Source organism: Mangifera indica, chromosome 5 (assembly GCF_011075055.1).
Source record: "Mangifera indica cultivar Alphonso chromosome 5, CATAS_Mindica_2.1, whole genome shotgun sequence".
NCBI lineage: Eukaryota > Viridiplantae > Streptophyta > Magnoliopsida > Sapindales > Anacardiaceae > Mangifera > Mangifera indica.
The window spans coordinates 16,538,756-16,558,708 of record NC_058141.1 but is presented as its reverse complement, the minus strand read 5'-3'; the positions used below and the strand labels follow the sequence as shown (position 1 = coordinate 16,558,708).

At 34.4% G+C, this 19,953-nt stretch overlaps 4 protein-coding genes across 8 annotated transcripts; 3 read left to right on the top strand and 1 right to left on the bottom strand.

Moving 5' to 3' along the window:
- Positions 1-2,101: 2,101 nt before the first annotated feature.
- On the top strand, positions 2,102-2,823 carry LOC123216055 (putative polyketide hydroxylase). The gene is made up of 2 exons (XM_044636408.1): positions 2,102-2,374; positions 2,500-2,823. Exons 1-2 carry the CDS (start codon positions 2,190-2,192, stop codon positions 2,588-2,590), a joined length of 276 nt encoding a protein of 91 aa, XP_044492343.1. The 5' UTR covers positions 2,102-2,189; the 3' UTR covers positions 2,591-2,823.
- Positions 2,824-3,382: 559 nt separating this feature from the next.
- Positions 3,383-6,994, bottom strand: LOC123217571 (tubby-like F-box protein 3). 3 transcript variants are annotated; one of them, XM_044638663.1, is made up of 6 exons: positions 6,252-6,994; positions 5,166-5,253; positions 4,792-4,924; positions 4,532-4,711; positions 3,909-4,391; positions 3,383-3,651 (listed from the first exon to the last, which is right to left on the bottom strand). In XM_044638663.1, the coding sequence occupies exons 1-5, from the start codon at positions 6,597-6,599 to the stop codon at positions 3,920-3,922; spliced, it is 1,221 nt and encodes a 406-aa protein (XP_044494598.1). In that variant the 5' UTR covers positions 6,600-6,994; the 3' UTR covers positions 3,383-3,651; positions 3,909-3,919. The 3 variants fall into 3 exon arrangements, with proteins under 3 accessions (XP_044494598.1, XP_044494597.1, XP_044494599.1); XM_044638662.1 differs by lacking the exon at positions 3,383-3,651 and having other exon boundaries at positions 3,694-4,391; XM_044638664.1 differs by lacking the exon at positions 3,383-3,651 and having other exon boundaries at positions 3,694-4,391; positions 4,792-4,921; positions 6,252-6,992.
- A 3,994-nt stretch (positions 6,995-10,988) lies between these two features.
- LOC123216093 (protein NETWORKED 3C-like) lies at positions 10,989-13,951 on the top strand. 3 transcript variants are annotated; one of them, XM_044636455.1, is made up of 3 exons: positions 10,989-11,116; positions 11,645-11,779; positions 12,982-13,951. In XM_044636455.1, exons 2-3 carry the CDS (start codon positions 11,680-11,682, stop codon positions 13,755-13,757), a joined length of 876 nt encoding a protein of 291 aa, XP_044492390.1. In that variant the 5' UTR covers positions 10,989-11,116; positions 11,645-11,679; the 3' UTR covers positions 13,758-13,951. The 3 variants fall into 3 exon arrangements, with proteins under 3 accessions (XP_044492390.1, XP_044492392.1, XP_044492391.1); XM_044636457.1 differs by having other exon boundaries at positions 11,019-11,116; positions 11,648-11,779; XM_044636456.1 differs by lacking the exon at positions 10,989-11,116 and adding an exon at positions 11,155-11,361.
- A 2,543-nt stretch (positions 13,952-16,494) lies between these two features.
- On the top strand, positions 16,495-18,114 carry LOC123215898 (probable indole-3-pyruvate monooxygenase YUCCA10). Its single transcript, XM_044636181.1, has 4 exons — positions 16,495-17,185; positions 17,276-17,509; positions 17,581-17,703; positions 17,786-18,114. The coding sequence occupies exons 1-4, from the start codon at positions 16,565-16,567 to the stop codon at positions 17,966-17,968; spliced, it is 1,161 nt and encodes a 386-aa protein (XP_044492116.1). The 5' UTR covers positions 16,495-16,564; the 3' UTR covers positions 17,969-18,114.
- Positions 18,115-19,953: the final 1,839 nt, after the last annotated feature.

Here is a 19,953-nt window from a genome sequence, read left to right as displayed (position 1 = left end):
AAAAAAGAAAAAAAGAAGAAGAAACAAGAAAGTAGCAATTTTCCACAGAGCATGATAAACAACAGTAAAAGAATAGCCAAATTTGGAAATGACGGTACAATTAGTTGAAGTGACCTGAATACACTGGATTAAAGTTACACATGTCGGGTCAAAAAGGTCAAAAAAAAAAAAACTATTAATTAATTATACACACCATGACAGCACAAAAGACTAATTGCATTAATTTTATGGTGTATTTAATCAATTTTTATCCTATTTTTAACGTATAAAAGTCATGGGCACAACCAGAATGGCTAAAGCAGTTTTATGGAAGAAATAAATAATTATGAAAAATAGGTATAAATTGTGGTGGTAGATAATTTTACCCAAAAAAAAAAAACAAAGAATAGTAACCCCATGTTCTAGGGCAGACATTGTTCCAAAACCGACAAATTCATACTCCAAATTTATTAAATTATTACTTGGTCAAGTATTTGGTGGTAACTTTTTGAACATTGTCAATATACGGCAACAAAAGATGATTGGACCAGACTTCCTCCAATTAACTCGATCTTGTTTTAGAATGGGACCATTGGTTGCTGAATGCTCGACACAAATAGTTCATAGTTCAATCCAGTGCTTGTGTTGTGATTCTGTCAATTGTATACTTTTACTACTTATCTTTATCGAAAGGGGATCAAATTAAGGCCCATTTCACCATTTTCTCTTCCAATTCATATTTCTGCTCGACTATCATGTTTTTTTTCCAGTAATTTCTATTAACCTCATTTAAATCGAGTAATTAATTAAGATTTAATCACATATTTTCTCCCACCATTTCTACCAGGGTATCTGTACTTACATGGCATAGGCTGCAAACGTCTTAGCCCAACAATATACAGCCCATAATGATCCATGCCTTCATCTTGGACCACTCTGTCCGTCTCCACAAAGGCAACTGGCCAACTACTACTGATACTTACTGAATGTGATTGATTATTGTAAATGCTGTAATTTCAGGGTATTCGAGGAAATATAAAGCCTTTAGGGGGTATCACTGAAAAGTCCCTTAAAAGATAATAAATGTATATATGTACTTACGGAAGGAAACCCTAATTGGAGCAGTCATAGTCTGTCACTTCGGTTTGAAATCTCTAGTGGATGATCAAATGAGTTGTTTTAAATGGCTGGTGTGGTCTCTGTTTGGCATGATGTTGCCGTTTAATTAGAGCAAGCCTTCGCCGTGTGTTTTCATGTGTATACTTTGCTTAAGTATTGTTTCTTGAAAATCTCAGAATTAGCAATTTTTATGCTGATACATTGTAAGCTTGTATTGGTCTGAAATCTGAAATTATCTGGTACAAAGTGTAGATGAAGAATTTACTTGAGGTAGATGGATGTTGGTGTAGAAAGAGATATAAGGCCGGTGAATGGTGATCAAGGATCATTTGAAGTAACACAATTCCGGCATCCAGAAAAAAGATCCATCAAGCAAATATTCATGCACTGTAGAAGTACATGGTTCATACATAACTGTCAACTGGTTCCGAGCAATGAATTACCATGCGATCATTTGTTTGATTATAAGGTTTTATAACAAACAAGAGGTGAAGAAATGGAAGTGGAAGTGGAGTCGGTGACATTGATTGGACTGAATTGAAATGAAACCATCCAATTAAATAACAATAACTCATCCCCAACTACCAACCGCCTGGTAGACCCAGGCTCACACCCAATGGAATGGGCTAAGTACAAATGAAATTAACGAATTTAAGTGTCGTTGATTACTCCCCGAACAAGGGAAGAGATTCCCCTACAACCAAAATTTGGATAGATATTACAAATATGTTCCAAAAATATTTCATTATTTTTTTGCATGGATGGAAAAGGGATGGAAAAAGAAGAAAATTTTTTCCGCGGAAAAGGATCAGGAATTCAATGTCATTCCTGTAATGGGGCAAGATAGGGACAGAGGATTAAGTATTCGGCTACGCGTCGCAGATGACATCACTAATTTAACACGGCTAAGGAATACATTTGAAGGGTAGTTGAAAGAAGAATAGCTCAGGGAATGTTAGGTTTTTATGAGAGAAGTTGGTTTAACTTAAGGGAAAAGGAATGTGCGTGCATTTTAAGAGTGCCTGTATCCAGAGACGCTAACCTCGGCATTGTTTCAGCATCAGTTTAAGAGTGTCAAATATTTGAGTACGATGGGACCTGGTGGACCTGGAGGCCCCGGCGGTGGCTGGGGTCCTGGACCTGGAGGACCTGGGGGGCCTGGATGGGGGCCTGGACCTGGCGGACCGTGGGGTGGAGGCCCTGGATTCTGGCCGGGACCTGGAGGTGGATTTTTTGGTGGGTTCTTCAATGGTATATGCAACATGATTTCTTCTTGGTAAGTCCATTTACATCCATGATCCATTGTTTCCAGTAAATTAATAAATAGGAGTACGGGGTTTACATTACATTTAGACACTATCTCATTCTACTTGTTCAATTCTTTTGGATTTGGAATTGCAGTCTCTACTGTCTATGCTGTTGTTGGATGCTACAGGACTGTTTTGGTAGGCCCGGTGGTCCTCCTGGTCCATTTGGCCCCCGCCCCTTTTGATATATATCTGAGTTCGCAAGCACCAGGATCGTTTCTCCTGGTGATAATTGGAACCTGTCAGTCACTGTAATTTTATTTTCATTTCCTTCAGTTGCTACAGACTAAAATCATATGTGCTTTATTAAATAAATTGGATACGTTATTCACTGTTTATATCTATGGTTTTAATTTTTTAATTATTGTTGTTGTAAATGTCCTTCTCCAAGTCTGAAGAAGAAACGTTTTCTCATCCAGGGAGGCCTCTTTTTACTTATATGCTTCATAAAATACTGTTATCAATATCATCAACTGCTTCTTCCATCTCAATCACAGTTCTTTTTGTAGACGTCTTCATGTTATGGAAGTTTTTGGTATTATGCACCTATCATTCGGCCATAAATAAGATTCCTTGTGAAAATAAATTGGGTTATATTTTGAGTTTTGACATGCTAACTAGCCTGAGATAATACTGTCTTTGGATAATGATCCTTATCTATAGCTGCTACTAGGTGATTAATCCTCCAAACACAATGGTTAAAGGCCACCATAATCTTAACTGGACTTGAAATTTTTCATAGATAAATCCTGCCCGACTGCTTGATAATTACACATATCATATCCAAAAATAAATTTACTCATGTCATGGGGTCTCACGTGTTTAGCCAATACTAGAATCTCCTGAATTGCTCGATTGACAGGAAAGGTAAACCCATATGTCAAATAAAAAATGGACTTACAAAATCTTCGGTAGTCCGATTTCTCACACAAAATTATCCAGAGGATGGAAGGGTTATGTACAGGGAAAAATTATAATAAAACCTAACAATCACACGGATTAAATAGCATAGATCAAATTACCTAGCAGCACAATGTTCAGCATTATATAGGAAATCTAACTGGCTTCCCAACCAACTTTTATCGCACTTGGGAACACCCGTCAGGCAAAAAACAATAAATAAGATGAGTCACTTGATATCCATAAACATATACTACTCTACTGAAAACTGGGCGAAAAAATGGTGAGATTGGCAGGTAATTATTGCAATTGACCAAATCATATGACTTCAGTAATCAACGGACAACTGCAAAAGCAAATGTAAGCATTAGACAAGGTCTCACAAATCTTACCTCCAGGAAACAATAATTCCCATTGATCAATTTTATTTCACAGTTCAAAGCAAGATCAGAATTTAATTCATCAACAAATTGCTACAGATTTTTTCAAACTGATGTTTAAGCAAAATGAAGCGGTTAATGAACTCTTATATGTCCTAGGTTCAGATCATGCATAAAGTACTCCTTCAATGACCAGAAAATAGTTCTGCATACACGCACACACCTGCTTGTCAGTCATTCACAGGCAATCTTAGTGTCAAAGCTGCTAAGGCAGATGGCAAATGCCTGGAAAGCTGAGATTGGATATTGATAATCCATGGTGAATACATCTTTTCCCACTTTTCCAAACTGTAAAATAACATTCTCATGCTCCTGCCCAACAGCTTCATTTTCCAAGGAAGCAACCAATTGAAAATTCTTAACTGAAGCAACTGTTACCCGTCCATTGAAGTTTAGACACCAGCACTGGAGTTGTTCATGCCACCTTGGGGCCTTGTTTCTCAACACCAACATTTCATCTTTCTGGCCAGTCAGAGGTCCAGATTGAAAATTCTCTGAGCGAGTTGATTTTGATCTGAAAAAAGAAATGGAAGAGAAGGCATCCACATTGCTGTGAAGAAATTCAGTCTGTGTGGGGGCCACACCCCCTGGTTCGATAGCAGAGACAGAAATGGCATCCATTACACATTGCATCCTCCTTGGACCCCTATTATTCAAATATATATACATTTGGCTAGTAAAAAAGAATAACACCATGGCAGCTGAATAATTACAACAATGTAGTATTATAATGATCCACATTTGTATTCAGAGAAGATGAATGGGAAATTTCAGAAACACTGTTACCTAGAGCCCAAGACATTCAACTCGTAAGAGATGTGGGCAACAGGATAGTTGCCAGTTGGAACTCTAGGGGAGACTTGTTTCAAGTTAACTAGCCTGGAGGAGCGACATTTAGTTACTCTGGCTCCAGCAATCGGAGGCTGCCCATCATAGATTGTGAACTTGGTACCCAAAAAGTTTGATCTGCCATTAGGGAAACCAAGATGGTGACTTTACACCTAGAAGATAATGAACCAACCAAATAACATCCTGGATGAACATACCTTAATTTTCCTATGAAAGTGCTGCTCCCTTTGGACACATCATCACAGTTCAATGAGATGATGTAGTCAGTGCAAGTAGGGCGTCGACACTTCTTTGCAGCAAGAAGGAACTTACCATCATCATTTGAAGCTGCTATGCGATGAGACAAAAGCCATAAATTTTTAACATTTAGTGCTAGCATACACCACTCTTCGAAAAAAGTGTTAAAGAAAGCAAACCCTACAGTAATACCAGAATACTAGTAAACCATTGATAAACCTAACTCATCCAATAATAAACTGAAAGACATTTTGTGACAAGGAACACAAAATCACATCAGCACCATGAATTACACAAGCTAGAACACCAAATATAATAAAATTTCAGTTGTCACCTTGATTCAAGTTCAGATATAGATAATATGTTTGGTTGCTACGATTCCGTTTTATGTAGCATTGTAGAAGAGTGTTCCTTGGCCCAGGCTGCAGAACACAAAAACAGTGGGCTTTCAAGATTAACAGAAAGCAAAAGATGTCTTAAAAATTAAAAATCTCAATTAAAAAATATTAAATAATTAAAATTGCTGCAACCAGATATTCCTGATGGGAAACAGAGGATCTTGGCTTCTAATCCCCTTCAAATTATGTTCACTCTAAAAACAAAATATGAAATGTCATGACAATAAATAGGATATAATCATTGAAACAGTAACTATTCATTAGGTCAACAGTAACTGATTCAATAGGTTCCACACAAAACCACAGACTTTTCTATTGTCAGTTTCTAACAAGCTATATGCATGGCATCAGATGTCCTTACCAATGTTGTGGTATGGTGAACTCTAATTCATAAATTTTGAACACAGGACTTTACAGTCACCCGGGATCTGAGGGCAATATTATGGCTTGATTGAGAAAGTTAACCGAAATCAATAACCCATGATAGAAAATTTTATGAGCAAGCTCACAAAATTGTTTATACAGTGGCATCATAATTCAACAAACCAGTTCAATAACCCACGATGAACCAGTTCAAAGTAAGGCTAGACAGTGAGCTCAAAGTCTAATTTTGATTTACTGGAAATGAAGATCCACAGAAGTTTACACTTCCAGTAACTAGATTTGATTCATAAAAGAAGAAAGATTACGAACAATTTTCAAGTAATAATACTTCCATAAGATTACATCAGAACTGCCAAACATATACAAGCACATCAGATTGATGAACATAACTTTTCCCTCACATTAACATGGAAACCATCAGTTAGCCTTTAATTTTGAGAATGAAATTCTACATCATTGGAGATGAATTTTCATGGGTAACATAATACAAAAAATAGCACTTTTACCAGATTTAAATTCAACAAAGGTCATAAACCAATGAAGTACAACAGAATGGTAATAAATATGATGACAGAGAAGCGTACTTCAGAAAATTAAAATGTCAGTTAAAGATATAAGACAAAGTGTTGATATCCAACCTGCTTCAAGGAAATAGGAAACGTCAACTTGCCAGAAACTTCCAAGGTTTTCACAATTTCCTTCATAATTTCCCTCCAACTCCTGCAAACACCGGCACAAGCAACTACATTTCTGCGAGGAGGCCAAGAAATCTCAGAAGCCTCGATCCTCATCAAAACATCCCTTAAAAGCTCAGGCGGCATATTAGCCCAAGAGCTTTGCCTAAAAGCATCCACCACAACAGAAGTATCCTGAACCACACGATGCGACCTCGATCGCATGCCATACCCAAATTTAACATCAAAACCTTTCCTAGATATGTTTCCCAACTCACCCTTCACATCTTGCAAAATGCTCTTGAAAGACATGAATGCCTCCTTTAGTATTAGCTAAATGCACCTTAAAATTCCCAGTATCTATAAAACCTTAATCAGACCAGAGGTATAATACTCAAAATGTCACTTTCTACACCAAATTAAGCTGATCCTAGAAACTCCGATAATCAATAAAATTAAGCAAATAACTAACTACAGCCACATGACAGACTCATCTCTGAAAATGGGAAAACCGTACAACAACAGGGATCAACTACCTTGATCACGATTGGAATATTGAGTGAATAAAATTAACCAAGAAGGGAAAAAAAAAATGAAACTTGGGAGTGAAGTGGGACCAATTTGGAGTGTCATTGAAGAAGGATCGAGAAAAGAAACAGAATTTTTTTCTTACAGATTAAATTAGGGTTTTGTTGCTGTAATAATTGGTGCGTGTTGTTATTGGGGCCGGCCTTACAGCTCAATTTTTCCTACTGAATGGGTCCCACGTCCCCAATTCCCCCTGATCCAATAATGCTCCATTAAACTCTCAGAGGTTTGTTTTTTTGGAAAATATTATGCAAACCATCTGATTTTTGGTAAATTGTTGATCAAATTGATGAAATCATCATCATAAGAAAATTTTCAAAAGTAATTTTATTTATTTATATTATTAAATAATATATTATTACTTATCTACTTATTATTAGTTAAGATTTATAAACAATTCAAAGGAGGATTTGTTAACAAAGAATTTAGGTTCCCCATCACAGCAAGTCAAATGTAATGTAGACATTCAGATTTGTGGCTCAAAGTTAAAGTTAGAAAAAATGTCCCTAATTTTTATTAAAATAAAATCTAACATAATTCTTTTATATTCTCTTCCAAAATCTAAACTTCTAGCCTTACTCTTAATTTTTACTTGGAATGAGCTCTTCCTCTTCTCTTTCTCATTCTTCTTTTTGCTAATCATTACAATATTTCTAAAATGGGTAACCTCAATATCCCTGGAATGATTGTTTTGTTCTCTACTATGCTTGGAATAGTCATTCTATACTTAGAACAGTCTCATTCTATTATTTTATCATCTGAAACATTTGTTTATCTTGGATAAAATATATATATTCTAGTCATCTTGAAACTTTAAGTGAACCACTCAACCATATTTTTAACTGTATTTCTTGTATTGTTTTTATCCAATTTGACTAATAAGGGTAAACAGTAGGTAGGAACCCTGGTGGTGGTGTTGCTTTAAGATTTTACTTTCTTGATTACTAATAACCAAGTGATGATACTAATTTAGGTTATAGTTTGGTGGGCTGGGCTCATGCGAGGCGCTGTTTCTATTACTCTTGCGTACAATCAGGTGAATTGTGGGATAATTAAAGGAATTGAAGTGTCTTTTTTTGTTGCAGAAACCCTTTGACTAATTTTGTATGACTGACCAGCGGCACTACATTGTGACTGGACTATTTCGGGTTTTTCCATTTTCGTGGGCCAAGACTTTTTCCTAACCAAATTTTGATGTAAAAACAAACACACGTCTATGAGATTTTAAAAATTTAGATACCCACTCAAGGTTTAATCTATTTTTATTTATTTAATTTTTTTTATTAGAATTAAGGATAAAATTATTATTTTATTAGTAATATTAAAATAAATAAAATTATATCTCAATTTTCTCTTTTGAGTTGAAAAACTAATAATTTTTTTTTAGGGTTTTTTTATTCTCTTTTTAACAACTAAAATCTACTTCTACTATTGATTGATCTTCTCATCATCTTCTTCTCTCTCTATCAACCTTCTTATCAAAGTAGTTTAGTCAGATGAAGTTCGCCTTTGTCCAACAAAAAGACGAGAATGATTTGTCTTTGTCCCACCTATTCATGACGACTCAAACAACACTTAACAATTTTCAACCATGAATTGAAGAAGAAACAACGACGAATTAAAGAACCAAAGGAGATTCGTCATACGTTGGCCACCGACAATGTGTCTAGAGCAGTTGAATGTGGAATATGGGTAAAAAGAGTTGGTCATTGACCAAAATAATAATGATCAAAGAAGATAAACAAACCTTAGAGGTGAAATGTTAACTTTTTAAATTTTAAATAAGAGTGAAATTATTATTTTTTAAAATTTATGAAGAAAATGAGATAAAATTATATATTTTTTAATAATATTATTAAAATAATAGTTTTATTCTTATTTTTAATGAAAGTTTAAGGATGAATGAATATTTAAATTTTTGAAACTCTACATAAGTGTGTTTAGAAATGGGTTAAACCTTGGGTGAGAAATAGTCCTTTGGCCCTTTTGTGTGTTTTTATAGTTTATAAAAAAATTTATTGGTAGGATGAGTTTTTGCAATAAGCTTAATTTGTTCGGTATTATATCTTTTTATAATTAGAATACAGAAAAAAAAACTTTATTAAACTCGATCGTCCTGTTGATAAAAAAAAAGTAAGTTAAAAGTTTGATCATGATATGTCATTAAAGAACACGTAAACTCATATTCTCTTAAATATATAATTTAATCTTTTACTACTCAAACTATCTTTTAACAGCGATATAGTCTAGCCTACCTTAAAATTAAGCATTAGCAATGCAATTTTCTTTTATTGGTGCATGATGCAAGTTCTGTTCTGATGCAGATTATTGGCCTTTCTTCTTCTTTTCAAGAAAGAAGATCCAGTCTGGCTTTTTCGACCGTTGCAGCATTTGTTATTATTATTATTTTTCTGGGTCCAGCACGCTCCACATGAATTCTTTCCCGCAAAGTTAATTTTCAAAGCCGTTTGTATTATTGGAACACGAATAAGTCCAAATCATAAAATGTCGAAAATAACCTTACCTTCTGTATTGTACGTTACAGTGGCCAGTGGTTAGGGTTTTTGAATTTAAATCCAACAAATCAGGACACTATTTACAATATTACATTCACCAACTTTGACTGCAGTGCAAATGCATAATTCTAAGTATTAAAAAGTCAAATCACTAGTCCCCACCAGAATTTTGATGATCTAACAATTTCCCACATTCAAGTTTGAAACCATGTTTTTAACTCATTCCTCAATTTTGTTAATAAAATCCATTAGATTTTATGAAAGATTTAATGAAAAGATTACTTACCAAAAAATGATTTAATAAACAAATCTTACCAAAAAAAATTTAATAAAAGGATAAAAATGTTCTTTAAATTTTAATATATGTTTAATTTTCTTAACTTTTTCACCATTATCATCATCAATGTCACCAACTTAATCACAGTGATCACCACCATCTCCATAGCCACAACTGTTGCTTCCCCCATTGTATATTCTCAAATCACTAATTATAAATTTTTCATTTTCGAATCTATCATTAGTAGAGTCACTATCATAGACTTTTCAAAACCAAACTTATGAGTTTCTTTTCCATGGGAAAAAACTTATAACTGTTTGATTGGAAAGAAATGATAACAAGATATGATTGGTTGAAGAGAGACATAGGGGATAAAGAGAGGTAACTGAAAGTTGAATAACTATATAATTTAATAGAAAATCAAAGATATAAGAGTTAAATAATTGTATAATCATGAGGCCTTATATTAAAGCTTCTATTCTAAAACTAAATGATTGATAAAATTGATAATTCATTTGAAAATGATAGACTAGAAAAATCATTTCACTTTTTGTTAAAAAAAAAAAAAGTCATATGGTTGAATTGAATATATAACAAGGTTCACACACCTTGGCTAAATTCATCTTCCATCCTATTCTTGTTAGCTTTACTACTTATTTTATTTATTGTTTTCTTTAGTAAGTAACTATAAGTTATGCCTCTTTTAACATTCCAACTTTCAACTTCATTCCTCTTTCTCGACATCATTATTTCATCTTTCATTACTTTTGTTCAAGGAGTTTATTAGTAATTCATGAATAATGGAGATTGATTCAAATTTTAAAAACTCTTTTAAATTCAACTACATTTCAAATTTGTCAGAAGCGAAACAAGATTTTGCATCTTTATGGGTTGTTGTCATGGAGAGGGAATGGTAGAGAGGGGTGGTTGATGGGATGCAAGGAGATTAGATTATTAAGACATTTTAATTTTCTTCTTATATTTTATGTTAGGTAAATTTAATTTATAAACGGGTATATAAGTAAGTGTAATTTTTATAAAACAGTTAGAAATATCCAAACAATGGATTTACTAACAGAAATATCATATGGGTGGGAAATGGACTTTTTAAACTTAAAGGATGGAAAGGACTTCATCAAAATTTGGGTGGGAAACATGGATTGACCTCTAATTCTAGTATGAATCTAAAACTAAAACAGTTACCCTCCATTTACCGCAGCTGTAAATTGGTTGCCTCGGAGTTTACAGCATCTTAAACATTATATTAAATTATCGAAGGATAGAAAGAGATAAATATATTAAAAAATAATAACAAATTTGTATTGTATTTAAACTGCAGCGCCGCTCAGTCTTTTATACTGTTCTACTTCCTAAGTACAGCCAGATATAGAGACAAAGAAGGCCGCGCCCCCTTTCTCTCCTCTCCCCACAAAACGAAGACCACTCTGGTACTCTTTCTTTCTTTCTTTCTGATTATTATTATAATAATGCTTTTTAGTGAAATCCCTAAGTAGTATCAATGTTATCGCACTTGCACATAATATCCATTGGCCTTTCTTTTTGGTCTCAAGTGAAAACAGCCTGAATATTGATTGATCTTTGGTGGTGAGAGCACTACAGTGGCTGAGAATCCAAAGTAGGACATTAGCTCTTAACGTTCTCTTGAGATTTGTTTTGTTATAATTTTTTTTCGGTAAGTTCTAGATATATTTCTTTCCATATATGATTTTTAGATTCACATCACATTGGTCGAATTTTTTGTTTTATTTGAAATTTGAAATTCCCTCCTTGGCTTTCGGTTCTTTAAATGACTGAATTGCCCCTTTACTGAGTTGTACATTTTGTCTTGCTTAATGACAAATTTAGCAAATCTTCTGCTGTTAATATCTGGCCCCTGGAGTTGTCGATTTGTGTTCTTGAACTGTGAATTTTATGTTTTTGTTTCTCTGTTTTTGGCTTTGAATTCGATTGTGAAGAAGGTGAGAAGAAGAGTAAGAGAAAGAGAGAAAGGATGGTGGAGATGATGGAGAAGAAGGAAACATCACACTGGTGGTGGTTTGACAGTCACAAGAGCTCCAACCGTTCTCCATGGCTCCAAACCACTATTGCTGGTAAACTTCTTTACCCATTTTTCCTGTTATGAATAATGCTATTTATTCTTTGTTGCCGTTTTCTTTCTGTTCCCTGAAGCATGTGCCTCCTGGATCTTGGTTTTTAATTAGATTGATTATTGAGGACCGTTGGTGATTGTGTTTCAACTTTATTATTTCTGAATATTATTGAAAGTTAAATTGACTTCTTTTGATGTCATGTTACTTTATACAAGAATTGGCTTACAATGGAACAAAAATGGTGAAGACTGTTTGTTACTTTGAGGGGTATGTTGGTTTTAAATAACCTTTTTTGAACTAGAAATGGTTCACTGTAAAGACAACAAAAGTGATAATTAATGATGGTCCTCACCTTTTCCATTTATTAGCTGGTAGGGCTGCGAAAAGTTTATAATTACAGAATAATAATATCAACTATGAATAATAATTAATGAGAAAGGATTGGTTTAAGAAATTGAAGAGCTTTAGGTTGGTCTGGAGGAGTACATCTTATCTTGTTATGTCATCGGTTCTGATGGATTTTCTTCGGTCAGATAAACAATGATTTCTGAAAGATCAATCGAGTTGTGGTTATAATTTATGTTTGATATGGTGGTCCTCACTATAGAAAATCCTTAACTTCAAATGCATCAGGTTTTGTCTGTTTCTTTCTAATTGACTCTTAGGATTGGTCTTTAACTTAACTAATGATCTTTATAAGCATTTTAAAGCGCTATTTATGAGCTAATAATGTGCCAGACCAATTAGTATCCGATTAACATGATATAACTTTTCTTATAATGAACAAGTGTTGCTTCTATAGAACAAGGACAGAGGTAGGGCGTTGGACTCTCATTTCTTGATTCCATTTGCATGGAGGGCCTGGGGCCCTGTACTGAATTCATCAATGCTTCCTTTTTGTTTGCCCCTCTTCTTTTTCTGGTGAGATAACTTGGGAATTGAAGGACGCTACAAGAGGTTTAATTAGATATGAAATTATACAGTACTACTTCTAATACTTACCAGCTGGTCCAGCACACAAAACTTAGGATCTAGTGGTTTCTGTAGCTGGTTGAACATGTTTCATACTGTATGCATAATTTTATGCAGTGTTACCAACAAGACTTTCTTAATTACATTTTGATTGTTATTTCTACCTTTGTTAAAACTGCCAGAACATAAAATTTTATAGTCACTGTTAGTTAATTGATTGGTTGATACAGAGTTAGATGAGAAGACGAAGGCAATGCTGAAATTGATTGAAGCAGATGCAGATTCATTTTCCAAACGTGCAGAAATGTTTTACAAGAAACGGCCTGAGCTAATTTGCATGGTTGAAGATTTTTATCGGGCCTATCGGTCCTTGGCAGAGCGGCATGATCAAGTGAAGTCTGAAACTGGAACTCGTGTCCTAGCAACATTTGGATCTCTATTCTCTTCAATCAAGCACAAACCACAGGAGCCATCAAGTGTAATGGGTCAAACCTACTATAGCTACTCTGAGACTTCCGATACAGAGGACTATGCTGAATCTGAAGTTGAGAATCCTGAACAGGAGGGTGATACTGAAATCGAAAATGAGACTGATGTTGAGGATCCTGAAGTGGAAAATGAAACTGAAGTTGATGAAGAAATAAAAGAAGATGAATATTCTGAACTGGAACTGGAAATTCAAGAACCGAAAAAAGCTGCAGTTTCAAGTGAGTTTCATAATGATGAAATCAGGATGTTCAGGGAAGAAATTCAGAGACTGAAAGAGGAGAACAAGATGTTGGAGGGTCAACTAACGCAGAAGGATGAAGAGAAGAGAGAAGTGATTAGACAGCTGAGCCTGACAGTAGGAGTGCTGAAAGAAGAAAATATGAAGCTGAGAAAGTATACAGCTGCTAGAGGCTTCAAGAAAAGTAGCCCGTTTGAGTTCAACAAATTAAAGGAAGGATTTTTAGGAAAGTTATTTAGTGGGTCTTCAAAGTCTCGCGGTAGCGTTTTTCCTCTCTAGTTATGGGTTGGATGCCGGGAAATAGCCTAATCTGTAGCATACAGTTTATATAGAATATAGCTCAAGCTCAATGTAACTAAGTATAGATGTAGTCTTACCTTATAGTAGGTCCATTGTTTTTGGTTTACCTTAAAGATTATGCCATCATGTTTTAATATTCATAATGATTTTTTAAAACATTACCCTATCATAAATCATAATGCCCAACAAAAACAATGCCATACATTGACTCACTACAATAGCTAAAGTAGTACTTACATACCACCAAAAGAAATACACAAGCATAAAGTGGAAGCACTACTCACAATAATGGGAACTTTCCCATTAACCGTCCCTTGGATACAAGCAAGCTGCATTAAGCAAAACAGTAGAAAATCAAGAATAATGGCTATTTTAATGGTGTGGTTGAAATTGAGCGTCTGGTGATAAAGTTGGAGCTGAAAGTATAGGATTGGGAGCACTGGGCAAGAATGCAGGAGCAGCTGATATCTCGGAGACTTGTGCATGTATTTGAGCTGAATAAAAATAAGCGATGAAGAGCATAGAAGTTGCCAAGAATGACCACAAGCAACGAAGAAAGGCCTCCAAGAATAGTTTGAGTAATAAGAGAAGAAGTTTTATGCATAAAAAAATATAAGTTTAAATATTTTTTTATGATATTTTAATATCAAATTTTTGACTTACCTAATTTAGTGAGTGCTATTGATTATGCAAAATTTGTTTCAGAGCAATTTTCTCTGTTCTTACATGTGGAAGTCAACGGGGTTAATTTAGGTGATAATCATTAGTACTTTCTAATTTATTATTTATGGTAGAGTTGGAATAAAATACAGTCAGTTTGTATGTGTAAATGTGTTTTTTTGAAAGATTTGTTTAAAAATCCAAATACGAGGAGGGGATGCAAAGGAATAATTGCCTCTGTGAGTATAGAGTTGGATTTAAACCAAACTCATTCTAACTTGAGTTTAAACTTGATTCGAACAAGTCTAAAATAAGTTTAAACTTGAACTCAAGCCTACAACTTTAATAATTTTAAACTTGTGTTTTGGAGTATTTAGCTTGTCAAACTTGTGTGCTAAAAATTTTGATATAAAATAATATCATTTTAATCAATATGTATTAAAATGATGTCGTTTTATTAACGAACTAATTAAAAACTCTAATTTGAATTGAGTTTGAATCAAACTTGAGCTTGAAATAAGTTAAACTCAAATTTATTTGAAACAAGCTTAAATTTAACTTGATTGAAATTTAACTCTGTCAGTGAAAATTGACCGTGAAACTTACTAGGAGCAAACGGGAGGGAGGATATTAATACCTAATTTTCTTTCTAGCTTTAAATATTGAAAATGACGGTTTCAATTTGACACCTTCAACTTCAATCGGATTTGTGATTACAGTATAAAGTTATAGAATTAGTTGACAAAACACCCAGAACAAAGAGTCACAAAATGATACTTGATATGTGGATGGAGCAAGCCCATATTCCTTCTCCACTACCCAGTATGAGAACGGCTTTCCCTCACACTATCCCAAACTCTATTTAAATATTTAGATAATATATTATTATATAAATAAAATAAAATAAAATTATATTTTAATATATTATTTAAATATTCAAAATTAAGAGAACATATAATTAGGCCTTTTTAATTAATAGTAGTTTAACCTAACCTCACTTAAATCTAAAAATAACTAAAGAAAAATTTGACCCTATGGGTAACTTTATTTAATGAAAATGATATTCATTTCACTTTTGTCATTGCCTTCTTCTGTTGACCAAGATAAGACACTTAACTCAATTAATCACACTTTCATACCTGAATTACTGTTTAGATTTTTATAAGAAAATTGTTGCAAGTGAAAGTGGGATGAATTTTATTAGGATTTTCTTAAGCGTTGAAAACAAAAAGTTGGGTATGAGGTCCGATTTGTCATTAATTGTGTAAAATAAAATGTATCCATCACTCAATTATTTCTATTTTACCTACTTTCTGCCTTGATGGAACTATTTGATTTGCTATTTAGCTGCTCCCCTCTCTCTCTCTCTCTACACTTATTCTTGCATTAAAAATTTAGTTGACCCATTAAATTAAGTCCCCACTATCACTATCTCTGTCTACTTTATAAGTCTACCCTTTTTATCACCCAAGGGTAACCCTTTGGGGTCAAGCTGGTGGTTGTAATTTCTGGTAAAACTTAAACATCATGTAAACTTTCAAATCAGGGAATTTCTGGCTGTGAGTGATAGGAAGAAAGTGATGATTTTATATACAGTTGGGATCTAAAATAATTTCCAAAACTACAGGGGTACAAAATGCTCTTACTCCTTCCATTTCGATGGTGAATTGACGGTCAGCCGTACCTGACTTTGTCCCCAGTCACACAAGTCTCGGTCGGAGGAAATTAAGCCACGTCGAATGCTTTATTGACACCGTCAAAAAACTTCACCTGGGCCTACCTTGATTTTGCCAAAGTCTCTTTATAATTGAAACGTCTTTATGAATAAAGAAATTAGATATAAATATCTTATATAATTACGCCTTATGCTAATTTGATAAAATTATGTATATAATTTTATATATAAATAATAATATATTATAGTATAATTAAATATTATTTAATTTTTAATTGTATAATTATATAATGATGCATAATTATTTATTTATAAAATTATATAAAAAATTATACGTATAAGAGTACTCATGCTAATTTATATTGATAATTCTTTTCGATTTTGAGGGGAAGGGTGTATATAAAATGGCCATAATCACAGCAATTCTTTGGAGCTAAGTGTGAGAAAAAAAATGGAAGAGAAAGCAGAAGAACGTGTGATAATAGTAGGGTGTGGCCCCTCCGGTCTCTCGGCGGCGGCCTGCCTTAACCTCCTCTCAATACCTTACGTAATTCTGGAGCGAGAAGATTGTTACGCTTCTCTTTTTAAGAAATATGCGTATGATCGTCTCCATCTCCACTTGGGTAAACAATACTGTGAGCTTCCTCACTTGCCATTCCCGTCTTCTTTTCCAACATTTATTCCCAAAGATCAATTCATCAAATACTTAGATCACTATGTTTCTCATTTCAACATCAGTCCTCTATATCAAAGATCCGTTGAGTTGGCTAACTACAATGAAGAAAGCAAGAAATGGATTGTTAAAGCTAGGAATATTGTGTCAGATGAGATTGAGGAATACAAAGCAAAGTTCTTGATACTAGCAACTGGAGAGGCAAGCAACCCTTTTATACCAGAGATTGAAGGACTGAATACTTTCACTGGAGAAGTTATTCACTCGACTCGCTATAAAAACGGCAAGCCATATGGTGATAAGAATGTTCTGGTTGTTGGGTCTGGTAATTCAGGCATGGAAATTGCATTCGACCTAGCCAACCACGGTGCCAAAACTTCCATAGTTGTTCGAAGTCCGGTAAATCACTCTCATTTAACACATATCTTATATATTTTGACTGGATCATATGATAGTAATATGACCTAATTAAGCTGAATAATGGTGCAGGTTCATATATTGTCAAAAGAGATTGTGCTCTTGGGTTTTGCTATGTTAAAGTATTTTCCGTATGGAATGGTGGATTCGTTTATGGTGTTTCTGAGCAAGCTTGTTTTTGGAGATCAGAGCAAGTTTGGAATTAGGAGACCTGAGGGAGGTCCACTTTTCCTGAAGAACGCATACGGCAAATACCCAATCATCGACGTCGGCGCTTTTAGGAAGATTAAGTCCGGAGAGATTCAGGTAATAAAGACTAAAGAGTCAGTCGTTTTTGCTTAGAGTCAACTATTTGAGTTGACTTATTGTCATTGCAGGTGTTGCCAGCAATAGAAAACATAAGAGGCAATGAAGTGGTATTCAAAAATGGCGAATTACATCTGTTTGATTCAATTGTCTTTTGCACTGGCTTCAAGAGATCAACAAACAAGTGGCTTAAGGTAAATTCATTTATCAAAGAAATAATAAATCAAAGTATATGAGACAAATACAGAGCTAATAGGTTTTTTAAAATTAATGTAGGGAGATGATTACTTATTGGACGAAGATGGAATTACAAAACCCAGCTACCCGAATCATTGGAAAGGAAAGAATGGTTTGTTCTGCGTTGGATTGTCAAGGCGAGGACTTAATTTGGCTGGGAATGATGCTCAGAGTGTAGCTGATGAAATCAAATCACTTCTGTCCCTCAAACCAATCACTTAAATATAACATTAAATATTGCTACCTAGCTTTGTATCTGCATGTGTAATCTTTGTTGCTTCAGCAGCTTTGTTCGGAAATATGGGCATGAGATTGGCTGTAAAATGTTTAAGGCTAAGCCAATAAAACTTTGATATTTGTTGAGTCAATTTGAGTGTACTTCCATTTCATAGACATGGTTCAAAGATTTTGCATCGCTACTTGGGTTAAAGTGGTGCTGGATCGGATCAGATATATGATTGCTTTTCCCATGGTCCACCGTTTAAATCTTCCCATCAGTTTGTTTTTTAATTTCAAACACTCAAGAAGAGTCACCATCTTAATATTTTTGAATTGTTCACTTGACCAAGTAAAAGAACATGCAATTAATCTTTGCCACTATGTTTATGTGTGATTTAGATTTTCAACCAATGAGAGTGACCCGGGTTAGGAGTTTCATCAAGAAGGAATGGCGGTGGAGGGTGTGCATGAAAGACAATCATATTATGCAAATCTCGAATGATAACACCATCAGTAAATTGAGGCTTCCAGGATTGCGTAGCATGAGTGAAGAGAAATAGCTTTCACTATTCACCATTGCAGGCAGTGGTGGCAACGGAGATTATGAACCAGTAGCGGCAGAAAAAGCGACAACATTGGTAAAGATGATGGCTCCATCAAAGGAGGAGGAGGAGAGACTGCCATTGTTGGAAATCCAAATATTGAAGGAATGGATGTTTTCACTGGAGAAATTATTCATTCAACTAGCTATAAAAGCAGCAAGACATATGGTGATAAGGCTGATTTGGTTATTGGGTCTGGTAATTCTGGCATGGAAATTGCACTAGGCCAAGCAAACCACGGTGCCAAAACTTCCATAGTTGTAGTAGTCCAGTAATATAACATAGATCCACATCTTGTTTATGTCATTTTAAATAATTAATGTTATATGATATAACATATAATAAATACTTGATTTTGAATAACCTTTTGGCAGGGTGGACTCGGTCATGGTGTTGCTTGGCAAGCTTATTTATGGTTTGCCCTTGGCTCGTATGGCATAAGGAGGGTCCAGTTGATGTCGGTACCTGTAAGAAGATCAAATCTGGGGAGATTAATGTAAGTGAATTGTAATAATTGTTTGTACAATTAAGTTGGTGTATGAATGCTTTAACTTTTTCCAATAATGAGTTGGCTTTCTGGTTAAGCAAAGAGATCAGACCGGGTTGGTGATGAAACCGACACTGAATATCATAATTCTTCAATAATTTATTTTTTTTATTTTCAGATGGTAAAGGAAGTTATTGAAGGATCCTTTTAAATTCACTTTACTTATTGGGTGTAGCGTCTAGTGGGTGGGATAAACTTTTAATTGTCAACAAGTGCCCCCATATTTAGGAAAACAGCGTGAAAATAGGCATTGTTTAAGGAGAATTCCACAATATTAGTGAGGCAGTTTTAACGTGTATATATGTGATTATAAAATATTTTGTAGACAGAAAGAAAGAGCCACGAACACTTGTCACGTGGCTACCAATCAAACATTGTACATATGTACAGGTCTTGTCGGCAATAGAAAGGATAAGATGAGAGGCAGGCAAGTCACATCCCTTAGACATAATTGTTATAAGTAACAACTAGTGGTAATTTAAAACCCACCTTCTGATCACAATTAAGTTGAAAATTTAACTTGATGAAATATTAGCCTCCTGTTGTAAGCAGCTTGACCGATTCAAATTATTATGCCATAGCACTACGATAGGGATTCCAATTACTCTTGTCATCCTTTTCGCTGTAATTTAAACTTATTACGGAACGAAGAGTTGAAATTAAGGATCAGTTTCTGAAAGCAAATGTCGACCCAATTCAATTGTGCTAAGGCTTTCTGAAAAAGTCCTGTGTTCTTGGGGACCATTTGGAGAATTGTTTTGTCAATTAAATTATAGAAGAAATTTTGTCTCACATGTATGTATGTATGTACAAATTGAGTCTTTCCATTTGGAACCACC